This window comes from Manacus vitellinus, unplaced genomic scaffold (assembly GCF_001715985.3).
Source record: "Manacus vitellinus isolate BGI_N305 unplaced genomic scaffold, ASM171598v3 scaffold_0_pilon, whole genome shotgun sequence".
In the NCBI taxonomy this organism is placed as follows: Eukaryota; Metazoa; Chordata; class Aves; order Passeriformes; family Pipridae; genus Manacus; species Manacus vitellinus.
Genome location: NW_021938789.1, coordinates 5,092,109 through 5,119,740, shown reverse-complemented (window position 1 = coordinate 5,119,740; position 27,632 = coordinate 5,092,109). Strand labels below are relative to the sequence as shown.

Below are 27,632 nucleotides of genomic sequence, written 5' to 3'. Positions count from 1 at the left end.
CTGATCGCTCTGGAGCTGCTGCTTGGGCAGTCTGGCAGGGAAGGCCTGGCTGCTCCCAGGCTCTTGGGTGCTGCACAGGTTTGTGGAACCATTGGGGAAAAAAAAAAAAAAGAAACCTACCTTACACATACCTGCATGCATAGTAGTCGAGATGTCAAACACTGAGTGGTAGGAAGAAAATGTGCTGAATCACGAAAATAGGAGCAATTAGAACCACTTACTTCTCTCAGCCGTAACTCATAGAGGTGGTGGTTGTGAGGCGCGATACAAAGACTCAAAAAGCCTGAGCCAGCAGCTCCCATGAGCCTTTAAGGATTAGGCCATACCTCAGAAGCAGCCTGGATATGAAGAAGGGGTGCAACCTCCAGTATAATTTTACACATACAAGAGGGTTACACCTCTCATTGCGGTATTAAAAACAGTCATCTTTTTTTCAGATATTTGAGGTAGCCACGATGGTGACCAATCAAATAATCACATTGGTTAAGGGTCAGTCTAGACCTTAGGAACCTTAGAAGAACACCACCCTGCCCTTTTCCTCACACACAAAACAAAGGGGCAGGAGAATATGAACATAAGGACACTTTGAAGCTCATGCACCAGACAGACAGAAGTGCCTGGGATCTCACCTAGCTCATTTGCATATAGCAGAACAGCATTTTCCTGCAGATCTGTGAAAAGGTTGATGAAATTAATGGTCTGGCTTGCTCACGCTAGGGAAATGTTAAAAAATCAAAATGAGGAATGTAAGATAAGGCATCTGTTTTGGTCTGAACTATAACCTTTTTGCTCATGTAAAACTAGCCTTGTCTCAGAGGGTTACTAGATCTCAGGTAGTGTCTCACAACTATGTATTTCTTATTTCTGCAATTACAAGTTTCAGAGTTCTCCACTGAACCACAAGGAAAAGAAATAGCAGAGGGTCGGACAAAAATGTCCAGCCTTCTCAGACAGCTATAATGGTAATCTGGCATGCCTGGTTTCCTATCTGGAATTGTTGGTCAGATATTCCTCAGCAACCACAAAAATCCATGTGTTCCTTTGTCTCAAAGACTAAGATGATGAAATAAGTTGGCTCTTTCATTGCTGTGTTTGAGACGTCTTTAAAATACATGAGGTGAGAATTAGGTCATACATCAGGGTTGTCATGAACAGCTGAGACATACAACTCAGATCCAAGAATGAAAATGAAATCTCTGACAGAATTCCCTTGCCTCTTGTATACATATCAAAATAAGTTTCACCAAGAGCTATATTGATCCTTTTGAGCTGCATAGCCATATCCATACTTAACAAAATGCTGAAAGACAGCATGTCCTTGAAAACAAGACTATAGAACAGTAACTTAATAACTCCAAAGAGCATTATCTGAAAAACAGCCTATGATTTGTCGAGACTCTCAGTTTTTTACTGCCAGCGCCAGACCACACTATCAGATGGAATAATCTGGCAAAGTGTTATCTCATTACTCTGAAATGCATTTTCCATTTCATAATGCTATTTAAGATTAGCATATGGAACTCTATTAAAATAAACCAGAGTACTGACTCTGCACGTTAGTCTATTCACATTTAATTAGACACCCAAAGTTCCTGAAAGAGAACTACATGACTAAAATTCCAATTTGCAATTTTTAAATGAGGAAAACATGAACAATTTTAGAAACAGAAATCTTGTATTCTCTGGTATACCGTGGTCTGGTTTATGGAATTTAGGTGATGTACAGAAAACTTAGCAGTGAAGTGAATTACAATGCTACTCACTTTATGGCTGTTTTACACTGGGTTGGTGCCAAATCCAGCACACAATATCGTACTGTAAATGTGAATTTAGTTAGGCTAGAAAGGATAACTGAATAAGTCACTACACCATATGACAGTAGATGCTTTAAATATAGAGTGATACACTGGTATGTATCATCTGACAAAACGAACAGCTTACTGAGTTGTGCCACCTTTGCACAGAACAGATCTACAGACCATTTCAAACTTTCAAGAAAATGAAATAAGAAGGACACACAAGCGTAGTTGTTTTTCTAAAGTTAGCTAAAGTTTTGTGTATGAAAGCCAAAATTCCTTTTTGGTTTTGGCTGGTAGTAGCAACATAAGTTGATAAACTGACTGTCTTCTAAAACATTTTTGTGTGTTTGGCATGGAATACATGCCTGTTCAGTGAATAGTATAATGAACACAAAGAATTACTGTGTTAGGGTGTTTTGTTAGATCTATGCAATTCGAAGTACTTTCCTGGTGGCTTGAAAGTGATTTGGTAACATGGTCAAGGAACTGCCAGTGGTATTCCACCAACTTGATAAAATCTGGCTTATTTTCACTGATAGACTGTAGGCATAGAATTAATTTAATCTAAGATTAGACAGCCTGTAATGTATACTTCTGCAGTAAGATTGGCTTTCTTTATATTCAGTGCACAGGAATAGGATCGGGGCAATTCATCTCACTAGTTTTGAACATCAGGATCTGACTGAAGACCCTTTTTTCTCTTCATTGACCATAAAAGGGAGCACAGAATGACAAAAGGACTTGTAAGCAAATATAGAAAGATGATGGGGTACTACTCCCAATAAAGTTGTGCACTGTGATAAGAACTGATGCTTGTGAACTAAAATGTCTACATGGGGGCATGTAAAGTAAGAGTTGTATTTGATTTAGCTCAGCTACCTGAGGCAAGGACCTTCAAGAGACACTTTTAAGGGTATTGACATTATAACATTGAGAAAGATTAACTTTCTCAGAACAGTGTAAATGGGTCAAGCAGCTCACATGATCTCACCATCCTCACTTGCCATCAGCCATACATCTGCTGATACATAAAACAGTACAGCAGCACAGAGCTGTTGATCATATGTGCTTCTTAGTAATGCACTTTTTCCTTACGGCATAAGTTGAATCCTACACCAGTACAACAGCTGCTGTGGGAAAGAAATTATTTATAAAGTTCCATATCTAACCTGATCTGCACTGACATATTTGATCAACCTGCAGTTTTTTTACTCAGTGAGAAGATGCCTGCAATCAATCTGATGTCCCAGGAAGGTGCAGATGAGAAGAGCGGTCTTCACCAACATCTAACTTCCTCATCATCATTCTCTCACCCGTTGTTCTGCTGGATTTAGCTTTTCATAGTAGCAATGGGCCTTGCTGATCATGTTTAGGACTGACCCATTTCAGTGCACTGCCAGTTTTCATGTGCAGGCAGAACATGGATTGTTTAAATCATGACCAACTTTACAGTAACTTGACACGCTGAAGTTCACTCAATACTCTCCTCAGTGGCATTACATTAATATCATGGGAAGACCCTATCCAAAGCAACAGTACAATCTAAAAATTATACACACATTAGAAAAGTCATTCAGTTATGTCTTTGTTTTAATGATTTTTTTTTTAACATTTGTATCATCAGACAAAACATTTAGGTCATGAGAAAATATTTATTTCCAACAGCATGGACTTTGAATGTTAGTTGGAAGAAGGCATGTTCAATGCTATGATTTTTCCAAGTCGAAATAGTGTGTTGTAGTGCATATATTAACCAGTTACCTTTAAGGAAATGCAAAAAGACATAGTGAAGTAGGAGGTGAGTACAAACATTCAAGGCAGTAAAAATGCAAAATACTGACACATGGCTGAAAAACGTACTTTTTGTAATGCTCTTTTAGTATCACACAAAACTAGCAACTCACTTTAAAACATTCTTTGTCAGCAACCATACTTCTGATCATATGAAACTATTAAATTTAATAAAGTCTTTCAGCTGGAAGAGATATTAAGGTCTAACGCTCATATCAAACACTTAGATTTTGTTAGCTTTTCTTGTTATTTAAGATAGTTTCAAGGTACTGCACCAGTATCACATAGGATTTTTTCTTTTCAAATTGATTTGTACAGAAACATGCAAATAGTAATGCATGAGGGTCTTATATATTTGATTATAATTGGCTGTATTATTGATAGAGCACACCAAGCTTTTTTTGTTACATTTTATGCTGAACTGTTCCATTTCCACATCTACCAATTGCCATCACAGTTCTCATGGCTTATTATGTAAAGCCAGAAAGTTGAGAAAGTAAGAGTACCTTCACTTAGGACATATATTAATGAAAATAATTCTTTTATAGGTAGATAGATCTATCTACATAGTAATTAAGATTGCATGGTATTTTTATCAGCATGAAATGTAAAAAAAAAGTTCTCCAAACACCCCAAACTAGTAGGAGAACACAGTCCTCTGGCACAATACACTCTTAAACCAGTTTTGTATAAGGCTTCAGTTTTCCTGATGAATGGGACTAAATCTTTACGTAGGTCTGTATACATTTTAGTGATTATAACTGTTTTATGTCACAATATATTCTTAATAAAATAAAAACTCTGGTGTTGTAATTAAAGATAGCTAGTTACCTTCTAGACAAATAGGACCTTTTAAAGAGTATGCTGTGTTTAAATATAAGAAGTAGAATTAAGGTGCTTCCATATTTTTGCTTTCATTCTTAAAAAGTACCACACATAAACAATTGCAATAATTGCTTGCGGATATGCTTTTCTTTGGCTTTTACCATATTTTTTACAGCATGTGATCCCCCACTGGAAAATTTTATATGAATTACTTACTTGATTTTGTAAAAATTGCATTATAAAACCTAATGGAACAAAATGTTGGATGCATTTCCCGTGTCACAGCTACACTTTTTTCTCTTCCTTTCAGAATTTCCATATGCATCAAGCAATAACTGCAAGCAACAATAAATTTAAAGCTAGATTTTTCGCACGTTGTAAACTGGGTAGGACCAGGAGTTACTGACAAAACTGGCTGGAAATGCAGGATTAGCAAATTCTCTGTATCCCAACACATTACCATCTAATCTGTCTTGTTTCCCCCGACACATACTAACACAATGAAGCTGGACAATGGTTCAACAGCAAGTGCATGTGATAGTTCTGGCAAGACTATTTTTGTTTTGATTAAGCACATATTTTATCCAGGAGGGTTTAGAAAAGCAGGGCCTTTTTCTTCAGGTCATTCCGCTTCCAAAGTGCCAGCCGATCAAATTCCTCAATGCTCATTTTGAAGACTTCCTGGAACTCTTCAGGGGACAAATGCCTCTTGAAAATGAAAATACAAAAGGTATTATTAAGCTCATCTGTGCACAGGAATATTTCTGCCCTTCCTAAGTTTTAAAACACACCACAAAATAATGCATTAGGGTTTGCATTTAAATTCCAAAATTGGTTCTGGAAAAGACTGCATCAAAACCAAACGAGCTCAGAGTAGCTGGGAAATGAAATTATTGATGGCAGTAGTGACTTCTGAAAAAAAAAAGTCTTTTCAGTATAGTTCCAACAGAGCAGAAACTATGGTTTTGGGGAAAAAGTATGTGTTTACCCAGAGTGCTTGATGACAGAGCACACTGAAACAAATTTAAGTCATTCCAGGACTTTAAAGAGTCTGATAACAATGTAATTTCAGAGTTGGATTTGTTTTGCCTTGATCTTTAATGAGAGCAGTGGACACCACACTGGTCCACTAATAGCACCCTTGTAACAAAGGAGAGAGCACATTGCTAAATTCTTAAATCCAAAATGTGCTTAACCATGGGAATAGACTCTAGTCAGAAGTCCAAGTTGGATAAGGTTGTTTTTTTTCTAAATGTCAAAAAAATATGCTTCTATTTGATGTTTCTGTGATTCATTATTAAAAAAAAAAAAAGTAAAAAGTGAGATAAAGAGAAAGGGAAGAAATTCAATATAAAGAATTGGAGGGAGGTAGGATAACAATTCCCTGACAATTATTAATATACATACAGAAAAGGTAGAAGAGGTAAATGTATGAATTAGAAATTAATATAATGTCAAATTCTTCTGATAATTGTGGACTAACCCTTGCTCAAGCACTTCATCAGTATCAGTTACGGTTCTCTGTTTCTGATGAGTTAAGGGACACATTCAGTGCAATGATAATTAAAAATCACAATATTTAAACATGGACTCCTGTCTTCCACAGACAGAAATCTCGGACAAGGCCTCCAATCTCTCTCCTCCCCAACCAAGCTCTTAACTTAAAGCTCCCCAGACACAGTTCTTCTTCCAGGCACACCCAGGCAGCCCTATCCTCAGCATTTCAGCATTTGCTGAAGTACCACCTGCATCCAAAAATTAGGTCCCACAAAGGTGCTAAGCACAAGAAATGCTTGGACTCGCCTCACACAGCAGAATCAAACTCTTCACACATTAGACAACTGCGTCATTTCAAGGGAAGGACATCAGCCCTTTCCTTTCAGCTCACTGCCTCCTGGTTGAAGGACTTCCCAGGTGGTGAAAAACCTGGGTTCAGTGTCCTCATCACTTGGAGAAGGCTCAAAACCACCATCTAGTCCACATGACTCACTCTCCAGACACATGGCAGCAAGCAAGCCTGGAGTAATGTTAAAGGAGACACAGTCCTCACGAGTATGAATAATGAATGCTACCAGCAAACACTGAGGGCAACGTGCTGAAGGCAGGTGGGAGCACAGCACTCCCCAGGGGAAGGGGAGCCACTGGGTCCTTTAAACTATGTACCAGTAATTCAAATAGGCCAAGGTTGTCCAGCATTTCAATCAGATCCCAGCATCATCTGGAAAAGTGCTACCCTATATTAGCCAAAATTGTGACAGGGAGCAAGCTAACATGCCCTGGCAATCCCGCAAGGGTTTACCTGACCAGGATGAACACAGCCCCATTTGCCCTATCTTACAAAGCTTTTTTTTTGACAATTTTGAGAGTAAAATTTTACTTTCCACTTATTAACAGTGACTTTATCTTTGTTATGTAAATTACTCAAGGAAAACTAATGAAATTGTTTGTAAGAAATCACTACATATAATTACCTTGAATGGTCATCATTGGGCCTTGTGGTTTCTTAAAAAAGGACAGCCTTGGTTTTTTTTCCCCTTGAGATTCCACATATTCAGAACAACAGTGACTAAGAGTTTGGAACTGAGCCTTCATTTTTCATTTGACCAATGACAGCAACCCACCATAAGCGCTGCTCATAGCATGGAACAAACACGCCATGCATATTTGGCAAAGAAGACCCTTTTTTGCATGGAAATGAGCAACATCTGACAATGTATTTTAGAAACGATCTCTCACTGACAGAATTTAATTCTACTTGGCTCAGAAAGAAAATAACTCCTCTCTGCACTGATTTTTTAAAAACATTTTCCTGGTAATTCAGTGGACAAATGAGAGTAAGCTTAAATTCAGCAATTTCTCACAGCAAGGAACATGTCTATAGGTTGTGGAATTGAAAAAGAAGTCTGGATGAGCAAAGTGTATCATACTGTATTTTATTTTTATTTCTAGATTGTGAATAAGACTTGAGATGATCCCTCACTCAGGAGAAAGCAGTGACAAACTGTAGTACTGAGGGCCAGTGGAGGGAAACTCATCAAGCCCAACATCACCCCATCTCTCCAGGGTGCCAAATACTCACTACACCTTCACCTTCTGATGAAGCTTGCCACACATCTCAGTAAAAGCTGTGCATTTCCCCCTTTCCTCTCTCATGCTGTACTTTGCCATCTATCACTCTGCTTTGCCCTCAGGCTTAGTGATTATTCAGTCCACACACACAGCTATCCAAGCCAGTATGAATTAGTTGTGCACTGTACTCTTGTGCTTGTGTCCAGATGACATCACCTTCATTCTTTGCATGCACTTGTTTTCTAATTGTACCAAAGTTTTGTTTTACAACAGCACCATTTTTTTTCCTCCTTGCACAAGTTTTCAGTTGGTTCTGCCTGTTACAAAAGCAATTGAGAGTTTCCAGCCCAAGGATGCAGTGAATGAGATGGAAAAGCACAGTTTCTCTGCTTTTAATTTTCTTCCACATATGCTCTCATCTCAAGGACTAAAAACCAGACTGCAATATTAGCAAGATTTCTTACTCCATCAATGCATTATCCACATGCAAAAATAAATCTAGTAGAAGGGAACACCTCCCCTTTGGTCTGAACCCTCTCTGAGGACACCAGTCTGTGCCCAATGTAGCACAGTTCCCACTGTTTTCTCTCTGCATCTCAGAAACTTTCACCATCCCTTTCTTAAGCATCATGGGCACTAACTTTGGGACTGATCCTAGAAGCAGCAATGACTACAGTTTTCTCTCAAATTTTGGAGTAAGTCTTGATCCCAGAAAGATGTCATCAAACTGGCAAAGCTTCAGATAAAAGTAACGGAAGTAATTATGGGTTGCAGTTTGATTTATGAGAAAAGATTAAAAGGCCTAAGCATGTATAAGCTCAGCCAAACAATGACTAAGGGAAAATATGGTAAATGTCTACAAGTATCTGAAGGGTCTAAACATCATGGGAATAGGCCAGTGTGGGAAGTTAATGTTCATACTTTTCTTTGTATATGTGATATTAAATTTTGTCTGCACTATTGTTGGGACCTTCCTAAACCTTACAGCTTTAAAACCTAGAGACCTATAGGCAAGAAAAATGCACCTCTAAGAAATCTTGGACTGATTTATGCTTCTTCTCAGTTATTTGAATATTAATTTGTTTTACCTGAAGCGTTACCTTCTCTCATTAGTCAAACAAAAGAAGGGAAATTGAAAATTATGAGTAGGGAATAGGGAGGATATTCATCTTGAGGTATGAGAGAATTTGTGTGGGTAAAGCAGTGCTTTACAAGGTCAAGAACATGTTTTCTTTTCCTTTTTTTTAGGGATGGATCTGCTTAAAATATCCAGCTACGTTAATAATGCATCATTGGGCCATTAAAGAAACGGCCAAACTTATTAGTAAAAGTAACATTTCTTCCCCTTTTTCAATAGTATTGGCCTCGTTTACATGGAAAGTCTAGGTGTTTTACAGTGTGCTAGTAAGTGATTCCTAGTTCCCTTTGTGACATTTTGGCCATATTCAGGCAGCTTAACTCAACCTCCTCCTCTGCTCTGCATCAATGGCAAAGCTGGGCACATTGCAGACACCGAGGAGAGTAGAGAGGACCATGATATGGTCCCATTCTGCCCACACTCTGAACTGGCTGTATTTAAGTGAGGTAATTTTGGAAGCAACATAATGATGTTAACGTGATGCTACCTGAAAACCTTGCTAACAGATAAGGTAAGCAGGTTCAAGATGGTTCTTCACTAAAAAGACTGCTATACTGGAGCTCACAGCATCAGAACATCAGCATCTGGAATAAGTTTAAGTGTGAAATTGCTACAATATAAAGGACTATGGCATCATGTTGTTTTGAAAAAATTGTATTAATCTGGGGCTTGTAAAGTCAATAGTGGTCAATCTTTTGTTCTGGATAGCATTTTGTGCCAGCTTGCATGTGAAATCAGAAAAAGACAGTGAGACTCCAGTAAAGTACCGAGGGTCCACGAGATGCATCCATGGAAGAGGAGTCATGTTTTCAGAAGCACAATATCTCACCTGCACTGACAGCATTTGGATTAGAGATATGGGATCACAACCTTGGGATCTCAGTTTGGGAAGCCTGAGGGTGGCCTGCAGTTTGGGAACCAAATGTTGTTGCTGTTATTCCTCACCTGGATGTTACCTATAGGGCACAGCACTGCGTAAGAAGGGTCACCATACCTTGCTGTAATTATGTAGCTAGCTCTCCTAAAACATACAAATGCACAATGGAAGAATTAAAATGCAGATGTTTGTTATTACGACATACAGAAGGGCTGTGCTAAACCTCTCCACTGCAATGCAACCACTGGAATAGAAAATCGTCATACTCTATGAAACATGAACGTGAAAATGAATGGTACCAACACACGCTCATTTTTGACTCTCTCAGAACAAAAGTGATTAATTGCACATTCAAATACTTGCTCCACATTGTTATCTCAGAAAGAAGTGGTGCTTTTCACTGTAAGTTAATGAGGCTTGTCTTTAGATTTCTGTGGCCTGCTAAAAAGCTAGTAATAACTCTAGACAGTTACAATGCTTATTTAATTAAATGAGATTTCTTTTCCCCAAGAATAATTGTGCTTTTAATGTAATTCAGAGATGCTTGAAACTAATACTTAGCGTCGTGGTTTAACCCCAGTGAGCAACCAAGCCCCACACAGCCACTTGCTCACTTCCCCACCAACAGGACTGGGAAGAGAATCAGAAGGGTAAAAGCCAGAAGATGGGTTGAGATAAATACAGTTTAATACAGAAAGCAAAAGCTGTGCACACAAGCAAAGAAAAACCAGGAATTAATTCACTGCTTCCTATGGGCAGGCAGGTGTTCAGCCATCCCCAGGAGAGCAGGGCCCCATCACATGTAACAGTGACTTGGGAAGACAAACACTATCACTCCAAACATCCCCCCTTTCTCCTTCTTCCCTTAGTTTATATACTGAGATGATACAATATGGAAGATCCCTTTGGTCATTTTGGGTCACCTGTGTCTCCTCCCAACCTCCCATGCACCCCCAGCCTCCTCGCCAGTGTGGCAGTACAAAAAGCAGAAAAGGCCTTACTGGCTCTGTGTAAACCCTGCTCAGCAATAACAAAAATATTGCTATATCATCAATCCTGTGTTCAGCACAAATCCAAAACATAGCTCTGTACTAGCCACTGTGAAGAAAATTACCCCAGCCAAAATCAGCACACTTAGAAACATGGCATTTGTGTGAATAAGAGAAAATTTCAGTTAACCTACAGCCGTCCTGCAGTAAGTGGTGACCAGGTCATGCTGCACAAGCATCTTTATTCTTTTGTCAGTAATTGGATGGGAGTCCTCATGTGAAAATCTGAAGACATAGGAAATTCAGAGGATATCATACTTCCTTATGAGTCAATATTGAACCAATGAAATAACATAGTGGGTGGCAGGAGGTGATGAGTTGAAGACTAGAAAAATCAAAGTCATAATTCCTAGAGAAATTTAAAACTTCAGGTTTCTTTCACCTTTGCTTTTTGTTTTATTATGTTCATAGGAAATGACAGCTGAGCATTACAATGCTTTTGAATCCGCAGTGAATCTTTCAGCTAGTGTCAGTCTGAAGCACTACTGTGCACTCTGTTTCATAGAATGCAATTTTAAGTAGTTGTCTATTTCAATTAATTTTTGTCCAAAGTCCTTGTAACACTTCCAATTTCTGGTTCACAAATCCAGAAATAAAAGCTACTTTTTCTCTTCTTCCCTGCCCCTCCATTCCCTTCTCTCATGCCTCTCAAACTTAGTCCAAATAATACTTTCAGATGCCTAAGCATAATTTGCTGGAAAAATTTCTCTTTTTTCTATTTAATTTTGAATCCTCATTTTGCTTTCACAAGGTCTGGACTCTTCACCCCTCTTTCTGTTGCACTGCTGGGGCTCGTCAGGCTTAGCAGTTTCTTCTAAGCATGCTGCATGGCTAATTACAAAGCTGTAATTAGCCATGTGCCAGATTCCCAAGGGAGTATTGAATGTTCTGCTCATCTACGGTATAATTAAGCTTCATGCTCAATAAATATTTCAAACTATTAAGTAATTATGTGATAGGGCAGGGGAAGTTAAGAAACGGCATGAGTTGCCACCTAATGAACTTCAAAAGGTATCAAAAGATAACAGGGCAGCTCCGTCGACCAGAGGAAAAGGCAGCAGGCACTACAATTGTGGTCATGTGAGGTGAGGGCAATTAGTCACATCCCCACATAGATGGAGCCCTTGTGCAGCCAAGCCTTGGCAGAAGATGTAGATCCCCCTCCACATAGCAGTGTGAGTCCCCAAAAAGGTTCCCAGGGAAAGCCATGAGAAAAGGAGTCTGAAACCCTTCCCCATGCCGATGTCACTCCAAACACCTACACAAGGTTCTTGGATCTGTAGATGTATCTTGTTTAGTACTTCAGGGTACCATGAAGTTTCACAGAGAAGCTGCATTCCACTCAGCACTACTACTGTAGGGGTACTTCCAGCCTAACCTCTTGTGAAATATCACAAGGCACACAGAAAATGTTCTGTAGTAGCATTGTATAGTCAGTATTTTTCCCAGCTGAGTCATCCATAAAGATTCAAAATACTGAAAAAAATACAAGTATTTCTCTCAGGTGTATCAATATATTATGTAAACAGTGCACACATAGAACATCTCTGAGGATAAACTATGGCATCATCCTGTCACTCAACCAAATGAAAATTTTCATACTGACACTGAATAAGTTACTGCCTTCAGCAGACTGCTGATAAAAATACAATTAAGAAAAATATAATTAAGAAAAGAAGTCATAAATAAACCCAAATATAGGAATCCATACTGAATTATAAAACTATAAAGAAGATTTTGAGTTTCAAAAATTTCATTTGATTTAGGTAAAAAATACCTTATTGTTAAAGCAGATTTTCCAGTTTCCCTTAGTCTGGACTTTAGTGCATCTATAATATGAATGGTCTGCATCTAATGTCTGTTCACTCCTACAGTGTGTCCATTCACATAGAAATTAGTTTTCACATCATATCACGTCATTTCTAATGCATATTTTCATTTTATAATGGCTCCTTTTATAAAGGCTTTGAAAACTGATATAGACATGCATCACTGATCACAACACAAGCACATGACTAGAATAAGAAATGCCATACATACATTTTTCAAGTTAAACAGTATGAAGTAGTTCCACTGAAGTCAGTGACTTGCACTTTTTCACCCCAGGTTATGAGTTTCACTACAAAGGGAGCCTATAACCTCAAATCCAGCCCCAAACTACAAACTGTGCTTCTCTATGTTAAAACACACAGCATTCCAGTTTTGCTCTGAATTTCCCCATCTGAGCTGCAGAGGAGGTGGGACACACAACATTACTCGTATGAATGGATTCTAGGAGATTGGGCTCTTATAAATGCAGGCTCAAATACTGGAAACAAGTCCTAAAATGTCTGCAGCCCAAATGGCTAGAACCCAGGGTGATTGCTGAATAAAAACTAGTGGAAAAAAATGTTATCCCTAAAGCAAATCCAGACAAGCAGTTCCAGGAGGAAAAGCATGCTTGAATTAATGTGAGTGCTCTGTTCAAACAAGACCGCACCCATGTTTAAATCTCTCATTTCTGTTTACAAGAGAAGGTGGCAAATGAAACTTCGCTACTTGACATTCCAGAGTATTTTTTTTTTACTTTGCAGTTGTTTCAGTGTATCCTTGTCAAACAAAGAAATGAACAGGCTCAAACAAAAAGTGGAATAATTTACTTTCTACTGCATTTGATAGGCATGAAGGGATGATGCTTTTAACTCCTGACATTCAAAAAAAAAAAAGGGCTAAAAAAACTAAGATACATTAAGACAAGAAAATCAAATGAAAACACTACAAGATGGTTTCCAAACAGAAGACTTGAACTATAATGGCTTTCAAAATTACCAGCCCGTGACCACAAAAGAAATGTTATACTCTGTGATAAAAGCAACTTCAGGAGGAAAAAAAGAAATAAATCTATTCAGTTGGGCAAGAACCATCAATTTGAATTCGCAAGCACTGAACCGCATTACTACGAGTGAAGACCAGGAAAACAATATCCAATCTGAGATAAATGTATCAAGTACATGCTTTTAGGAGCCCAAGGCTAAAGTACTTGAATACCTTTTATTATTTAAAAGAGTTATTAAGATTTTCAAAAGTGTCCTAAGACCAACTTCCTTTGGGAAAAAGTGAAAAAGGTCATATGGAACACCACTGGAAAACCACCAGGTAAGGAATGTGCTAATGTGTACCATCCAAAGGTGATAGTCTCTGAAAACTCAGGACTTAAGTTGTTCAAAATAGGGAAGTTTGCTCCAGGACACTTACATTTAAGCCCCTGTACTAAAAAAAAAAAGAAAGATAAAAAGTTCCAAGATAAACCAAATTATGTATTTTTTTCAAATACTGTTGCAGCAAGTTCACTAAAAAATCATGTTTTGTAATTATATTATGTCTTCACAGAATATACCAATCTAAGCAAATTAGGGACTTATGGAGGTCTTCAAAGCAGGGTCAACTTTAAAATTAGACCATGTTCCTCGAGGCCTTGTCCAGCTGTGTTTTGCATGCCTTCAGGCATAGAGACTCCACAGCCTCTTGGGCAACCTAGTCACTGTACTACTCTTTCAGTGAGGAACTTTCCCCTTGTATTCAGTTGTAATTTCCCTTCCTGCAACTTGTGACTGTTGCCTCTCCAGTGCCTACATCTGAGAAAGGCATGTTTTACTCTATAACCCCTTTACTACAAAGCTGAGCTGCTGACTCACGTTCTGCTTATTTTCCATCAGGATCACCAGGTACTTTTCAGCAAGTACCTGATGTTCCTCCCATCTTGTTCTGCTGTATGGCACTACTCAGTCACAAACGCAGGAATCTGGATTTATCTTCACTGAACTTCTTGAAGTCTGTCAACCATTCCTCCAGCCTGGCCAGGTCCCTCTGAACAGAGACTCTGCTCACCTAAGCATTAACTGCTGGTCCCCCAAGTTCATGTCATCTGCAGATGCTATGAGGGTGCAATTCCTCTTCTCCACCCAGGCTGTGTAATCCACCCCTGTGCTACTGCTTTGTTGTTCTGCAACATTATCTGAATGAACTTGTTCTTCCCCATTTCCTGTTAGAATAGCTCAGGGGAATGCTGCTCCACTCATCTAACATTACAATAAACAGCACTGTGGTAGAGAGAAGCTCCGAAAAAAACGTACTTGGCCAAATCCTTATCTACTGTAAATTCCTTGCATTTCTAATCAGCTTATACTAAAGCAAGATCCAGGCTATTTATTCAGAAGTCAAAGAGCCAGCAATGTATTTAAAACTCAGCAGGCTGCTCACTATGACCAGTTCTCAGTGCTATATGTATTAGTTCACTATTGGCATAAACATCTCCTGGAGAAACACAAGGAATTAGGTACTTCTGTCTCACTGCTGAGTTAAAACAGGCAAACAAAAACATGCTGAGTGTTTCTGTGCTTAGATACATGTACTTTTGAAGAAAGAATTACTATTATTTGAGTGCATTTATTACCAGTTGAGCCTTCCTAATCTCTAGATACCTCTTGGCCTTAGAAAAATATGCATTTTTACAAGAAAATATTTTTATAATCCTTTAAATAAATTTCTTGCACAACAGCGTAATCAAAAAAATACTCACAATGGGAGCAAAGTTAGGAAAACACTGCCATCCATTAAACCCCCACCCTCCTGCAGTCCTTGAACATCAGCCAAGCCTTCATTGCAGCCTCCCTTAATTTGACCCCAGGAGCTAATACCATCTACTTGAGCTCACTTTTCATGATAGGAACACTCAATATATGTGACTTCCCTTGGAAGAGGGAATCAGAGACAAACAACGCTGGCTTTTCCGTGACATCTATGCTGGATCATTCAAAGTTCACAACAAATTGTTTCACGAACTGGAGCCTGCTTCAAGTCAACTTGTGAGATGGCTGTTGAATAAATCTAGCTTATGCAAATTTAGTCACCTTATTGCTCTGTAGACCAGGAAATCAGAAACATCACGTGTGAGATATTCTAAACATAGAGGACACGGTAAGACTGCTTTCAGGTTTGATAGCTGATATGAAACACAATGGTTCTAAGTCTCCTTTCACTGGCATCACCTGTACCCCGACCACAGCTATCACACTCAGGAGCTTGTTCGGATTTGCAGCAGCAAGGGCAAGGTGTGGCTTCAGCCCACAAAACTGATCAGAATAAAATTAGTGTATTAGAACATGTTTTTTTCTTAGAATATTTTCCTAGATATATCACTCTCCAGTTTGGACAATACATGGACTTAGCACTACTATGTCCATTTCTGTAGGAAAAAATCCAGCCCTTTCACACGTGACATTGGCTGTGCAGGATGGAAGTAGAACATAAGTTGGCCAATTCTGATTGGAAAGAGCACTTGCCTCCTAGAGATTCCAAGCATCGAATCACACCCTGTAGTAAATGTGAAATGGACCTCAAGAAATGTTGAAATCTAACCTTAATACCTGCTTCCAGTATTCCCAGTGTTGTCCTCAAAAGCTTGAAGATACTAAGATATGTTATGTGGGCCCTCTAGTAAGAGATGGTGTGTGTCTGTGTCCATGTGTCTGTTTCTGTGCAAACCTACAAACCCACATAGTCTTGGGCTCCTTGAGTCCTGGGTCTTGCACAAGCCTAAAATCTGCTGAATGCACAAGTCAATAAGTAAGTTACAATTTTCTTCTTCTTCTTCTGCCACAAGAGGAAATAATGATAAACTGTTTTTCTATCCAAAGCTACTTATTTCTAGCAATTCTGTAACATAGAAGAAAAGGTCAGGGAAGAGGGGAAGAGTCTGGCAGGGAAGGCAATGGTTTGTGCTTGTCACTTAACTCTGAATATGGTTTGAATGTGTAGATGAGCAGCTGACTCCGCTTTTTCAGTAGTTACAATCCTATTAAAACTCTGCTAATTTAATTGTTTAAAAAACTACCAATCCCTAGTTAATGTAAAATGGTCTACAAAGGAGTCCTTCCTGCAGACACACACATTTAGCATAGTGCAGCAATCAGCAGGATTGGCTTGGTCCCCTCATTGCTGTTCTGGTGCAGGTTTGAAGCAGATCTTGTTTATTGTTCTTTTTTGCAAATCTCTGTGAGATCTTTGAAGTGGTCGGGCTCCTTGAGCCAACAGGCCCTGTTCTACACCTGGTGTGAGGCAGACTGAGCAACTCCAATGTTAAACAAACAGCAATCCCAGCCGAGGACGGTGTGTGAGTTACAGATAACAGCCAGGACAGGCATGATCCATCCAAAGCAAACTATATGTTGTCGTAAAAAAGCAATTTAGAGCTACATTTGCTATTCAGACCAGTCTGATGCATTTAAACAAAGACTCTATTCTTTAATACAGACATACACATGTGTATGTATATACATAAAAGAATACTTTATAGGATATGTCCAGATGAGCATCCCTCCAACTCCCTGCTCCTTTTTCCAGACTCATCATGCTTTTTGTTATTGCTATTATGCCTTGCTATATCCTAGGCTTAAAATAGCACACATTTGAGGCTCTTTCTTCCTTACAATCAAAGCAACACTACTTGCTGGGTAATCAAGCAACAAGCACATTGAAGTATTTAAGAAAATAATACCAATGTGAAAACCTACTACATGTATGTAAATTTGATAAATTAATTTGTTTTTAAAAAATTATCTTTAATGAGGGACTTTCTGCTCCTTCAAAGTTTTTCTTATTTTCTTGCTTTAAAATTAATTTTTCTTTTTCTTTTCTTGTCACATTATCAAGTTAAAAATACAGTAAATTTATTTAGATACAAATATCCCTAAAAGTCTAATATTGTTATCGCTTAATTTTTATTAAAACATCTCTTATTCTTAATAGTAATTCACAGAAAGATATGTGGGTCTTTATTCAGTCCTGTCATTGCTCAGTCAAAAAAAAATCAACCTCAGGAATTTTGCATGAACATCAACTTGGAAACTAAGCATTCTGTTATAATAAATTATATTTGCAGTTCTCCATTTTATACTACTACTCTTTGAGAGAGGTGGATGCTACAGCAAAACTGTAGCATAGTGACCATGGACCAGACAGCCAAAGGAAAGCCTGAATAAGACAATGGACTGGAAACATAGGCCCATGTATTTGTAGGATAAACTGAGACTATTCGTAATATTTACGTTATTCTAGGAGGATGATTTTGTAGGAATGAAAAATAAAACAAACTCCAAGTTTCCACACTCCCCATTTGAACTTTCAATATCCTGTATAATCATCCAAAACTAGAGAGTTTCATCAGTATCTTTCTAAAACGCCATTTGGTCAGACATTTGCTAGGTTTTTGACTATTCTTTTTTAGTTAAATAGCCTGCATACTGATTTTTTTGAAATAAAATATAATACAATACATAATGTTATTCCTCTCTTCTCTTCTTCATTGCTATTACTTAGGCACCAGAATATCTAGCATAGTAAACAAACAGGACAAATGCTTGCAAAGCTGCTGAGCAAATATCATTCCTACCTCCAGCCTGGTCCTGTCCACATCCTTAGGCAATTTCACACGAACTCGGTTTGTTACAATAAGTGTTTCATAAGGATAAATCTGTTAAAAAGACAAGAGCATATGAACTCCAGCTGAATCTGATTCTGATATGTGGAAATGGCCATGTGGGGAACTTACTAATATAAATGGTACATACTTGCATCCTGATTTGACAAATATTTCACTGGGACAAAAATTAACAACAACAACAAAAAAAAAAATAAAAGAAAGGAACCCATGTAACCTTGCTAGGAAGTGCTGATTCTGTTTGTTCTTCCAGTGTTGGAAAAGCCCTTCTTACCTTGTATTCTGCAAGAGAATGAGAACAGGTTCACAGTTTAGAATTTGTAAGGTTCTTTTAGTGTCACCACAATAAACATTTAGGTACGTCAGAAATTTGTTACGCTACTACATTTCTTTCCTCTCAATAGTTTTTGGATAACTGCATGCATAGTAAGAATTTAACCCCCATGCACTGAATGCCTATAACACTGTTTATTACCAAAGCAATAGTCCTTGAAATCAAAGGTTTATTACAGAAAATCCATCTCCTGATGCCATTGGGTTACACGGTGAGTATGTCTGGCAAAATTGGGATTTTCTTTTTACAGGAGGCTTTTGTGCAGAGTTAAGTCAGTCTGTCATCCAAAAGTCCTGCCCTTATTGTTCTTTACTGAAAATAGTTAAAATATATGGATTATTACAGGCATGTCAGTTTGGGAACATATATGAAAACCATTAAGATAATATAATATTCCAAGATGCCAACATCCTGCACTTGGGCTGACTGCAGTGGGAATAACGATAGTGAAGAAAAAGTTATTTGGAGGTGTGTGGACAGTGAGTCCTGGATCTATACTAGCACAAGAGAATTCTAGTAGGTCTGTGTGACTATATATATGACTACCAAAAAGTCATCTATTCTGTGATTATTAAATGCAACCAGGATAGTCAATATGTTTTCACAGGCCTTTTTATGGTCTGAAATAAAAGACATAAGTCTACTTTTCAAAACTTGTACTTTAAACTATTCAAACATAGAGACAAAGATTTGTATCAACACAGAGGCATAAAGTGAAGCATCAGAATAAGATTTTTAAAATGAGTTCAGGTGTCTTGGAAATAAAATCCTACTCTTCCCCAGGAATTGATGCATGTTCCTAAAATTTCTCAGCTCTTTTGAAAATTCCAACCCAAGTTCCACATTGAGTTCATAGTCCACTTAAACTGCAATAAAAAAATATAATGCAAATAAATTCTCATTTTTTAATTCGATACATTTTAACCACACTGTAGCACAAATAAAAAGCACAATGGACTTTTTTTTTTTCACATTAGTCTTGAAGGAGTGATTATCCTAAATTTTCTTCTGTCTTTGACACGAGACCAACACCAGAGAGTCTGTTGACACATATCAAGGATCCTACTATTGACTCAGCCTGGTTGCATCACCTTCTGACTTGCAGGACTTCAGTCAGGCCTTTATGTTAGGCTTGGTAAACAGAAGATTCTCTGTGACAAATATGATACTGAGCTGTGTCTCTGTTTAGGCCTTATTAAGAGAACTACAGGATGACCTCAGAATAGTAACCTTTATAGTAATATGTTAACAAACATTCTCAAAGGAAGAAAACGCAAAGCAGAGTGGAAATGATATTGCAATGTACCTTTCATCCCCCAGCTTGCCTCCTGGTCCGTTTCATATTGGCCCATGTTTTCAGGCTGACAGAGAAAGAAAGAAGCAATGTAGCAGCAAAATACACCACAAAACCATTCTGCACGTTGTTGAGAGAAAAAGAAAGAAAACCAGCTGCTACTACGCAAGTGAAATGAAATAAGTCCCACTCAAACTAATTGTTCAAGCAAGCAAGGTAAGACTGAAACTGTCACATGCCCTTCCCTGTGATGCAGACATCTTACTGACATCACAATTCACTTATGCTGCACTGAAACTTTTCTCCTGCTTTCTGCTTCACACCGCTGATGCCACTAAGGCCAGGGAGAACTGTGTATATGTGCTATCTTTTTCCTTTGCTGGCAAATGCTATTATGAAAAACAGTACAGGAAATCAGAAAACCATTATTATATGACTTTTTTTTCCCCCAAGTCTCATTTTTGCCTGTTGGGGTATCAACAGTGTGCACAGCTATGCTCACAATAACCTGCAAGCCTCCTTATTGTTTGCTTTTGGTTTGTTCTGTTATGCAGCACTGGGATGGCTGATTAAACATAACAAACCACAAAAGTTGGTATGAACCTACAATCCAAACAGGGGACATCTATTCTAAGAGGAATTTTGGCCTCAAGGATTTGACCATGAGCAACCTTTTCAACTTTTCTACAGGTTTGGGATCCTTTAGGTGGGACAGATGCTGCCATCTGCTGCTTTCCCATCACATTGCATGGCTTCCTGAATTTGCTTTGGCCTCATCTGTGGGAAGCCTTGGGATGGTTTTGCTGCCTCACCAGCACAGTGCCTGGGTATAAGTGGCTGGGCACTTCAGTGCCTTGATCATTTCAGGTTACTGGCAACACTTATTCTGAAAAGTCAGGAAAAAACTCTTGACTCATAGATGGGAACGGGTTTATACAGACCCTTTCAAATTCCTAAATCTTATTCAATCAAATATCAGTGCCACTCATTGCTTCAGAGACAAATTCACACAACCAGGTATCAAAGCAACACATGCATAATTAGTCCTGTAATATTAACTCAAAAGGATAGAACTTTCAGTAAATACTGAAAAATCCATTTAGGTACTCCTTGATAGTTACTCTCTTGTAACTCCTACCAGTGACTCTCAGTTTGACTCTTATTACTGGGGAAGCTTAATCCTGCTTATGTGCTTTTGCAGGTTTCACATCTTCCCTTGGAGAAAGAAGGGAATTTGAATGAGGTCCTGTCCATGTAATTTAGACACAAATCAATCTTCAAAATGTAAGTGCATATGCATCTATGTATTGACAGCTTATCACTATAAACCATAATGATTTTTCACCTAAAAGTATAAGCCATGAATTGACAACCCATAATGCTAGGCTCCAGAGAGAAAGAGAGGCCACAGTGTCAAAGATGTCTTTTTTCCAAAGACTAATAAAAGTTGCAAAAAAAGGGTTAGAAAAAAAAATACCTAGTTTGATCTGATCATAATTTGGTTAGGCATTTTTCCTTCTAGATTGCTGCTTGTCATTCTGTCTGTAGTTTCCTCCCTGCTTTAAAAGTACAATGACTGTGTGTGTATATACACATCCATACACACACACATGTGCGTGCACACTGGAAAAAAGCAGAACATGGTTCAAGAAATGCAATGGATGTAGGCTGGAGCAGCTTTGCTCTAAGATCGCTACTTGCCTAATTATAGGCCTAACCACCTCTATCATTAATTCAGGCTATACTGTGATCTATTAATATGTGCAGCCTGTACATTTTAGACCTTCGTTTGTGTTGGGAGGAGACTCAAGATTCTTAATGTTCATGATGCACACAATTAAAAGGAGACGCCTCAGTCAGCCTTATTCTTACAGAGAGACAAACTCTAACCCACACAGGGGATGAATCTGTCAGACAGGGCTGGCAGCCAAAACACCTTTGAAGTGTTATTACTGTGCAGATTTTCAACTAGTTACCAAGTTGTCTCTTTATGAGACATTATTTCCTGGAGAAGGTATTTAAATGTATACCTACCTGATGTAAGCCATTCTTTCCATAGCCAGGTAGAGAAGCAGATTTAGAATATGGAAATCCTATAAAAGACATAAGATATAGCTATATTTTTTTGCAAATCCTTTACAGCCTATTATAACACAGAATCCAAGAAAATATCCAGAAACAGCAATTACAAGATCAGTAAGTATATGCTATCAATGAGATGAAATATAATTGAGCTATGCTCATCTTTTCTCCATATTTCATGTACGTGAACATGTGTAACAATGTCTAGAAATAACAGCATGCCAGGGCATGACATGAAGAGAATTGTGGGGCTCATGTTATGGAAGCTTTATGCAGCTGTGTGATGCAAAGTTTGTGATTTGAGAGCTTGTGAAATCTCTGTCCTCCAACTTAGTATTAAATCATGACTTGAAACTGGGATTAAAGGTATCACAATTTTAGATTTACATCACTTCTGATCATGCTGTATGTAGTCTGGTTTTTGGTTCTGTTTCTTAAAAAAGAAGGGTTGATACCCTACCACTTAAAAAAACCTTAACAAACATAAAATTTCTTTTGCCTTCTGTAAAACCTCTTGGAAAAAAGCAAAAATGAAGATATAGTTATGGGTAAAGTAAATCAGCAAAAGTATAAACACTCAAGTGAAAGAACGTTTTAAGATGGAGAAAACTGGCAAATGGTGTTACCGCGGATAAATGATGTAATATAGTGATGAAACTGTGTGTGGTCACTCTGAGACAACTGAAGAGCCTTTACTTCTAATGATAAGACCCTAATAAGAAAGTTTAAAAGTTAAACAGTAGATGAACAAATCTACACACAACAAATGTGTGTAATAAACATTCTTGATTCCAGTACAGGAAACTATGTTAAACTGATGCAAAGTGTTACAGAAGTCAGTTAGTTCAAAGAACTGAATGTACAACTCTTCTTTCTGTCAAAATTTTTAGCAGTTTGTGTGCAAAAAGGAATGTAGGAAGTGAATGCAGACACCACTTGATTAATAAATACCCTAAGGAGATTATTAGGAATAAGCATACAGAAAGAAAAAACAAAAGGTGGATCAGCAAGGAGCTCATAATGTGCTGAGATAAAGTGAAGACTGCCAGAAGTCAAGCTGAGTTAAACACTGAAAATGATATTAAAACAAATAGCAAAAGTTTCTCCAGCTATCCAAATAAAAAGGAAAAAAGGAAAGAAGAAGTGGGATCACTGGGAGTTGTGCTATGTCAGTACTCAGCACAGGGGAAAGGTAACCTAGGTAGGGCTACAGCACTGAAGGAGTATTTAATCCACAGAATAAAAGGTGGAGTACTGAGCAAGGATGGAAAGCTAATGGAATAAGGGTATGCCAGTGAATGACAGTCATGATAAAAACAAAATTCAAAGCACTTAATGTACTTAAAGAGGGAACAATAAGCTCACATTAAATTGCAAGTCCAATATCTCTTATCATTTAGTTTTTTTATATTTAAGAGTGGGAAAAATATAATGAAATGAGAAACTTATAATTGCCTGTTATCTGAATGGCAGTGACACCAGAAGGCAAAAAGTATAACACTTGTGAGACAGAATGACTGTATCTGCAACAAAACTATCATCTCTGCTCCTGCCTGGAAAAAACCGCTAGTGTTGAAAATCAGTGTGGAGTTCAGTTTCTTGGCTACAGCGAAGACGTAGAAAGAGATGTAGAGATGTAGGCGAGAGAGTTTTGTACTATCTCCAAATAATATTACTCAGTTACCAAGGAAAAATGCACTAAGGTGAAGACCAGTTTGAAACCAGACACAGCCCAGGTGAGGAGCCGCCTCCCAGGCTGAGCCGCATCCGCGGGCACAGGCGACACCGTGTGGCCGCCTGGGAAAACCCAACGGGAGAACTGAGCCGAAATGGCCCAAAACGCACTAGTGAAACCCTCTGACTCCGGAGGGGATTGTATTTCACTAGCTTCTGTTTCCCACGGACTTAGTCACCAAGTTAGACACTTTTTATTTTGCCTTTTTTTGTTTTTTCTTCCCCCCCATCACAGCCTGCTGCAGATATACTGGGACAGCAAATTTTTTGGAGTAACTAGCCAAGACAAAGCAATCTTTCTCTCTAATTAGGCAAGTTCTGAACATCAACTACCCTCTGCAGGAATATGGTTCCTGCTTTTTCCTGTATGACATTCACTCCAATCTGGGTATTCTGAGGTTGTCTCTCAGAACATCAGGGACACGTGAACAGCAAGGGCTACACACTTTACTATACGTCTTCTTTCCTAAATATATGACACTTAAAATCATGAATTATGATACTTGATTAACCATCAAACATTTACATATACAGTAACAATACCCATTCACACAGGTGGAAGTAAGGAGATGCAAGCTCCACTCTTGCCTGCCAATTGCACAAGCCTCTCACTGATGTGCATTCATGTTAGGTGTGTTTTTCTGGGCATATAAATCCTGTAATGTGGCAAAATACCTTCCAGAGCAGAGTAACCCTTCCCTGGTTTGCTCAGAGGCTAGACAGATGAATGCAGGGCTGTTTTCTCAGTATATTTGGACGCATCACCAGCAGTTCGCAGTCTGGTGCCTGCTAATTCCCCCTACCCTGCATGTAATCACTTGGCACCAAACCTATACCCAAAAGGTTTATTTTCTCTGATAGACTGACTATGCCACAAAGATGGGGCTGAAAGTCAGAGTTCTCAACCATAAGGGCAAGAGATAGGGAAGCTACTCTTCTGTGGCCAATAGGGCATGTGACAGGCTATAAATATTCAGAACTAAATAGGGAAACACTCAATAGAGAAGGAACTACTTAGGATGTATATGGGTATTAAAATAGTCAGGTGAGTGAATAAAATCATAAAGAAGGGAGAAAAAAAGTGCAAATGTCAGGAAAAGAAAACTTCCTCAATGTCATTTCTGTGTAGCTGCTAACTGGGAAATGGGGCCAACTTTCATGAGGGACAGAGAAATGATGATAAAATGCAATGGAAAATGAACTACAGAACCTATATTGCATTGGCACAAAGGTGATATTGACCCTGACACAGAGGTATGAACTATCTTTTGCACTTCTAGTTTTAATAGCTCCACATTCCCAAGAGAATTAAAAATCATAAAAGAAATGCAGGTATAGAAGAGTGACAGGTATAGCAATATTCCCAGGAAAAAAATCAACGCGATACGTTGTACCTGTATAACACAGTTCTTGGTGTGCTACACACCTCCCCCTTTTGTGCTCAAGGACTATTCTCTCAATACATGTGTAGAAAAGCTTCAGATCAACTCCAGAAAGCTTCCAAACATAGCCAGCATGTGTATTACAAGGAAAGGTTTAGGTGTTCATTCATGGGCAATGACTTAAAGATTTTAGGTGTGTGAGGTGGTCAGACTTGGTTTCCCCTGCACAGGGAATCCTGTAATACACCTTGTGCACATGTATGAGATCTCTGGTGAGGATCAAGTTATCAAATCCCTTCAAGTTAGACCAGTGAGACTGATGATCTGAAATAACTTTTCTTCTTTATCTTGTTACAGCCTTATGACAGACTTACTAGCATCTGTTTTCCCTCTTTCTTGCATAGCTAAGCCATAATTTCCTTAATATAAGTTGATGGAGCCAACTATCACATTACCAAAATGCCCACAAGACTGACATCCTAGCCTCGCTGCCAGACATGCCTTGCATTGGATGCATTCTTTTGGAAAACTGCTTCCCCAACTTGTTTACCCCAGATGACCTGCTACTGCTGTGTGGTGTAAAGTGGAGGAGGCACGGAGGGGAATGGCCCAGTTATTTGTTAAAATTCATTTAACCTATTTTTTGTCATTCGTGTAACCTGGAAGTAAAAATCAGACCCAATTCTGATGCTCCTGACTTGCTGAAATGTGGAGGAAGAAATGTGTAGAACATGCTTGTGGTATTGACAGCTATCATGGGCATATGGTCTCCAGACCTGAATCTAGCTACAAAATTACTCCATTTTCCACCTGGAAGATTTCTATGACCTTATAAGGTTGTAAATGTGAGCATATGCTAAATTAATACTTAGAGAAAAGTATTCCTTATGCTTATCATAATACAGAAGAAGTGGCTTTACCAGTATTCAAAATATATAGTTTGTGTCAAGAGGTATTTAGCACCAGTGAAAAATCTGCCTGATACTGCCATCCTTTCTACTGAAAATAAATAGCATATAATAAATAGGTACTTCTAGGAGGGGTGGGTTTTTGTGGTAAGGAACCTCTGCTCTCCAAAGACAACACAGTTCATTTATACAGGCAATGCTGCTTCTTTCACTTACATGAAACTATAAATAGTTTCGCTATCGAAGTCTGAAGGCACTGAGCGCTTACAAGCCATGGCAGAACAAACAGACAAATAGGTGTAATTATGACAGAGAGATGAAGCACAAAGCCAGCTAGAGCTATGTGGCCCTGCAGCAGGGCCACCTTCCTTTGCCACAGGAAGGAAGCCCTGCTCAGCTTTGCCAGCAGGCCAGGGTTGCAGCACTCACGGGAATCTCTGTCGGTTCCGGCAGTAAGAGACAGGGACCGTGTTTCTGAATCCGGGGAATTAGTTCTGGTGTCCATATCCCCTTTCAGAATAAGCCAACTGGTCTTCAGCTGGAGAGAGTAAAGAGCCAGTTACAAGATACAGGATTAACACCTGAATGCAGTTCTCCTACTCCACCTGCTCGGAAGTCCTGTGAACTGCTCATATGTTTATGCTCATTGCAACTTGTACCATCCTTTATCAAATTATAAAGGACTGTATAATCACTTAGACACTACAGCTACCAAAAGCTTCAAACTTTCAGCTGGGCTGAGGATAGTTTCTGTGTTCATGCCCACTGTGCCCCACTGTAGAAGATGCACTGTCATTTTCTTATAATTAATTTGCTATTAACATTTTTCTTCTGTGTTAATATGCACCCTAAGTAAAAGTCCACAGGATTAGCTGAATCACCAATCTATATACTGAGACGGAGTGAAAATTCATGAGCTTATTGCTCTTAATCTCAATATCCCTACTTCTCTTTACTGTGGAATGTACATTCTAAACCCTTTGGGTGAGAGATCAAGCTTTTCTATGTCTTCTTGGAAAGGCCCTAAAAGTAGTAATGATTATTTCAGTTACATGAAAGAACACTTTTATGTATGAAAATGTTTTAAAAAACAGTTGCTTCAAGGAAGATCAATAAACTACTCCCTCTTGTTCTATCTGATCATTACCTTCTTACTGTCCTGATCCAAGCTTCCATCCTCGCCTTCTGATCTTCTTGCTGCTGGAAGATTAAGTTAATTTTAAAAATTAGAATAGACTATAACATTTTTTTGGTCTTCTGTTCTGACTGCAGTTATGTTCCAAATATTTTTAAGAGTGGGAGAAAATCAATTTAAAATAAAATAGAGCTAGGCAGAAAATTATGTGTAGAGCTATGGTTTCACAGAATCACTTTAAATAATTTTGAAATTATTACAGTAATACTCATCCTTCGAGTGAATTTAGAGAATCTATTCCTGCTGGATTTTGAACCTATCTTTTCAGGAAGAAACTGTCTCTGGGAATGACTGGTGAGAATAATAATTCTACATCATAACTTAAGGACAGATTCATACGATCACTGCACACAGGGCAGCCATTTCACACTCTTCTGTGTTACCATGGCAATGAAACTACATATGGTCACACAGATATTTTGTGGTCAGCACACCTGGATCTCCTAAGTTCCCAAAGAGGATAGACAATGATGGTAAAGAACATTAGGAATAAACTTGGCATTAACTCCTCATGAAATCTACAAGACAGATTGTGTTTAAAATTCAAAATTCTTGACCAACCACTTTTCTGACAATATTGTCCTCTTAAAGAGTGTTTTAATAAAAAATATTGCTGATGTTTTACCATTGGTTTATTTTCTTATAGCTTTCCAACTTGCTAAGAAGAAAACTGAAAAC

At 38.4% G+C, this 27,632-nt stretch overlaps 1 protein-coding gene across 9 annotated transcripts in view; it reads right to left on the bottom strand.

Annotated features, from left to right (window-relative positions):
• Window positions 1-1,618: 1,618 nt before the first annotated feature.
• Window positions 1,619-27,632, bottom strand: part of ABLIM2 (actin binding LIM protein family member 2) — a 140,855-nt gene continuing 114,841 nt past the window's right edge. For 4 of the 9 annotated variants that reach the window (XM_029960332.1, XM_029960341.1, XM_029960351.1 and 1 more), the window contains 7 exons: window positions 26,907-26,959; window positions 26,189-26,297; window positions 21,688-21,746; window positions 19,666-19,720; window positions 18,243-18,307; window positions 17,978-18,058; window positions 3,372-5,123 (listed from right to left, as the gene is read on the bottom strand). In XM_029960332.1, coding sequence (XP_029816192.1) covers window positions 5,010-5,123; window positions 17,978-18,058; window positions 18,243-18,307; window positions 19,666-19,720; window positions 21,688-21,746; window positions 26,189-26,297; window positions 26,907-26,959 — 536 coding nt within the window. In that variant the 3' untranslated portion in view covers window positions 3,372-5,009. Of the gene's footprint in view, window positions 1,681-3,371; window positions 5,124-17,977; window positions 18,059-18,242; window positions 18,308-19,665; window positions 19,721-21,687; window positions 21,747-26,188; window positions 26,298-26,906; window positions 26,960-27,632 lie in introns of those variants that run through there. The other 5 variants (XM_029960338.1, XM_029960354.1, XM_029960355.1 and 2 more) reach the window with 3 other exon arrangements.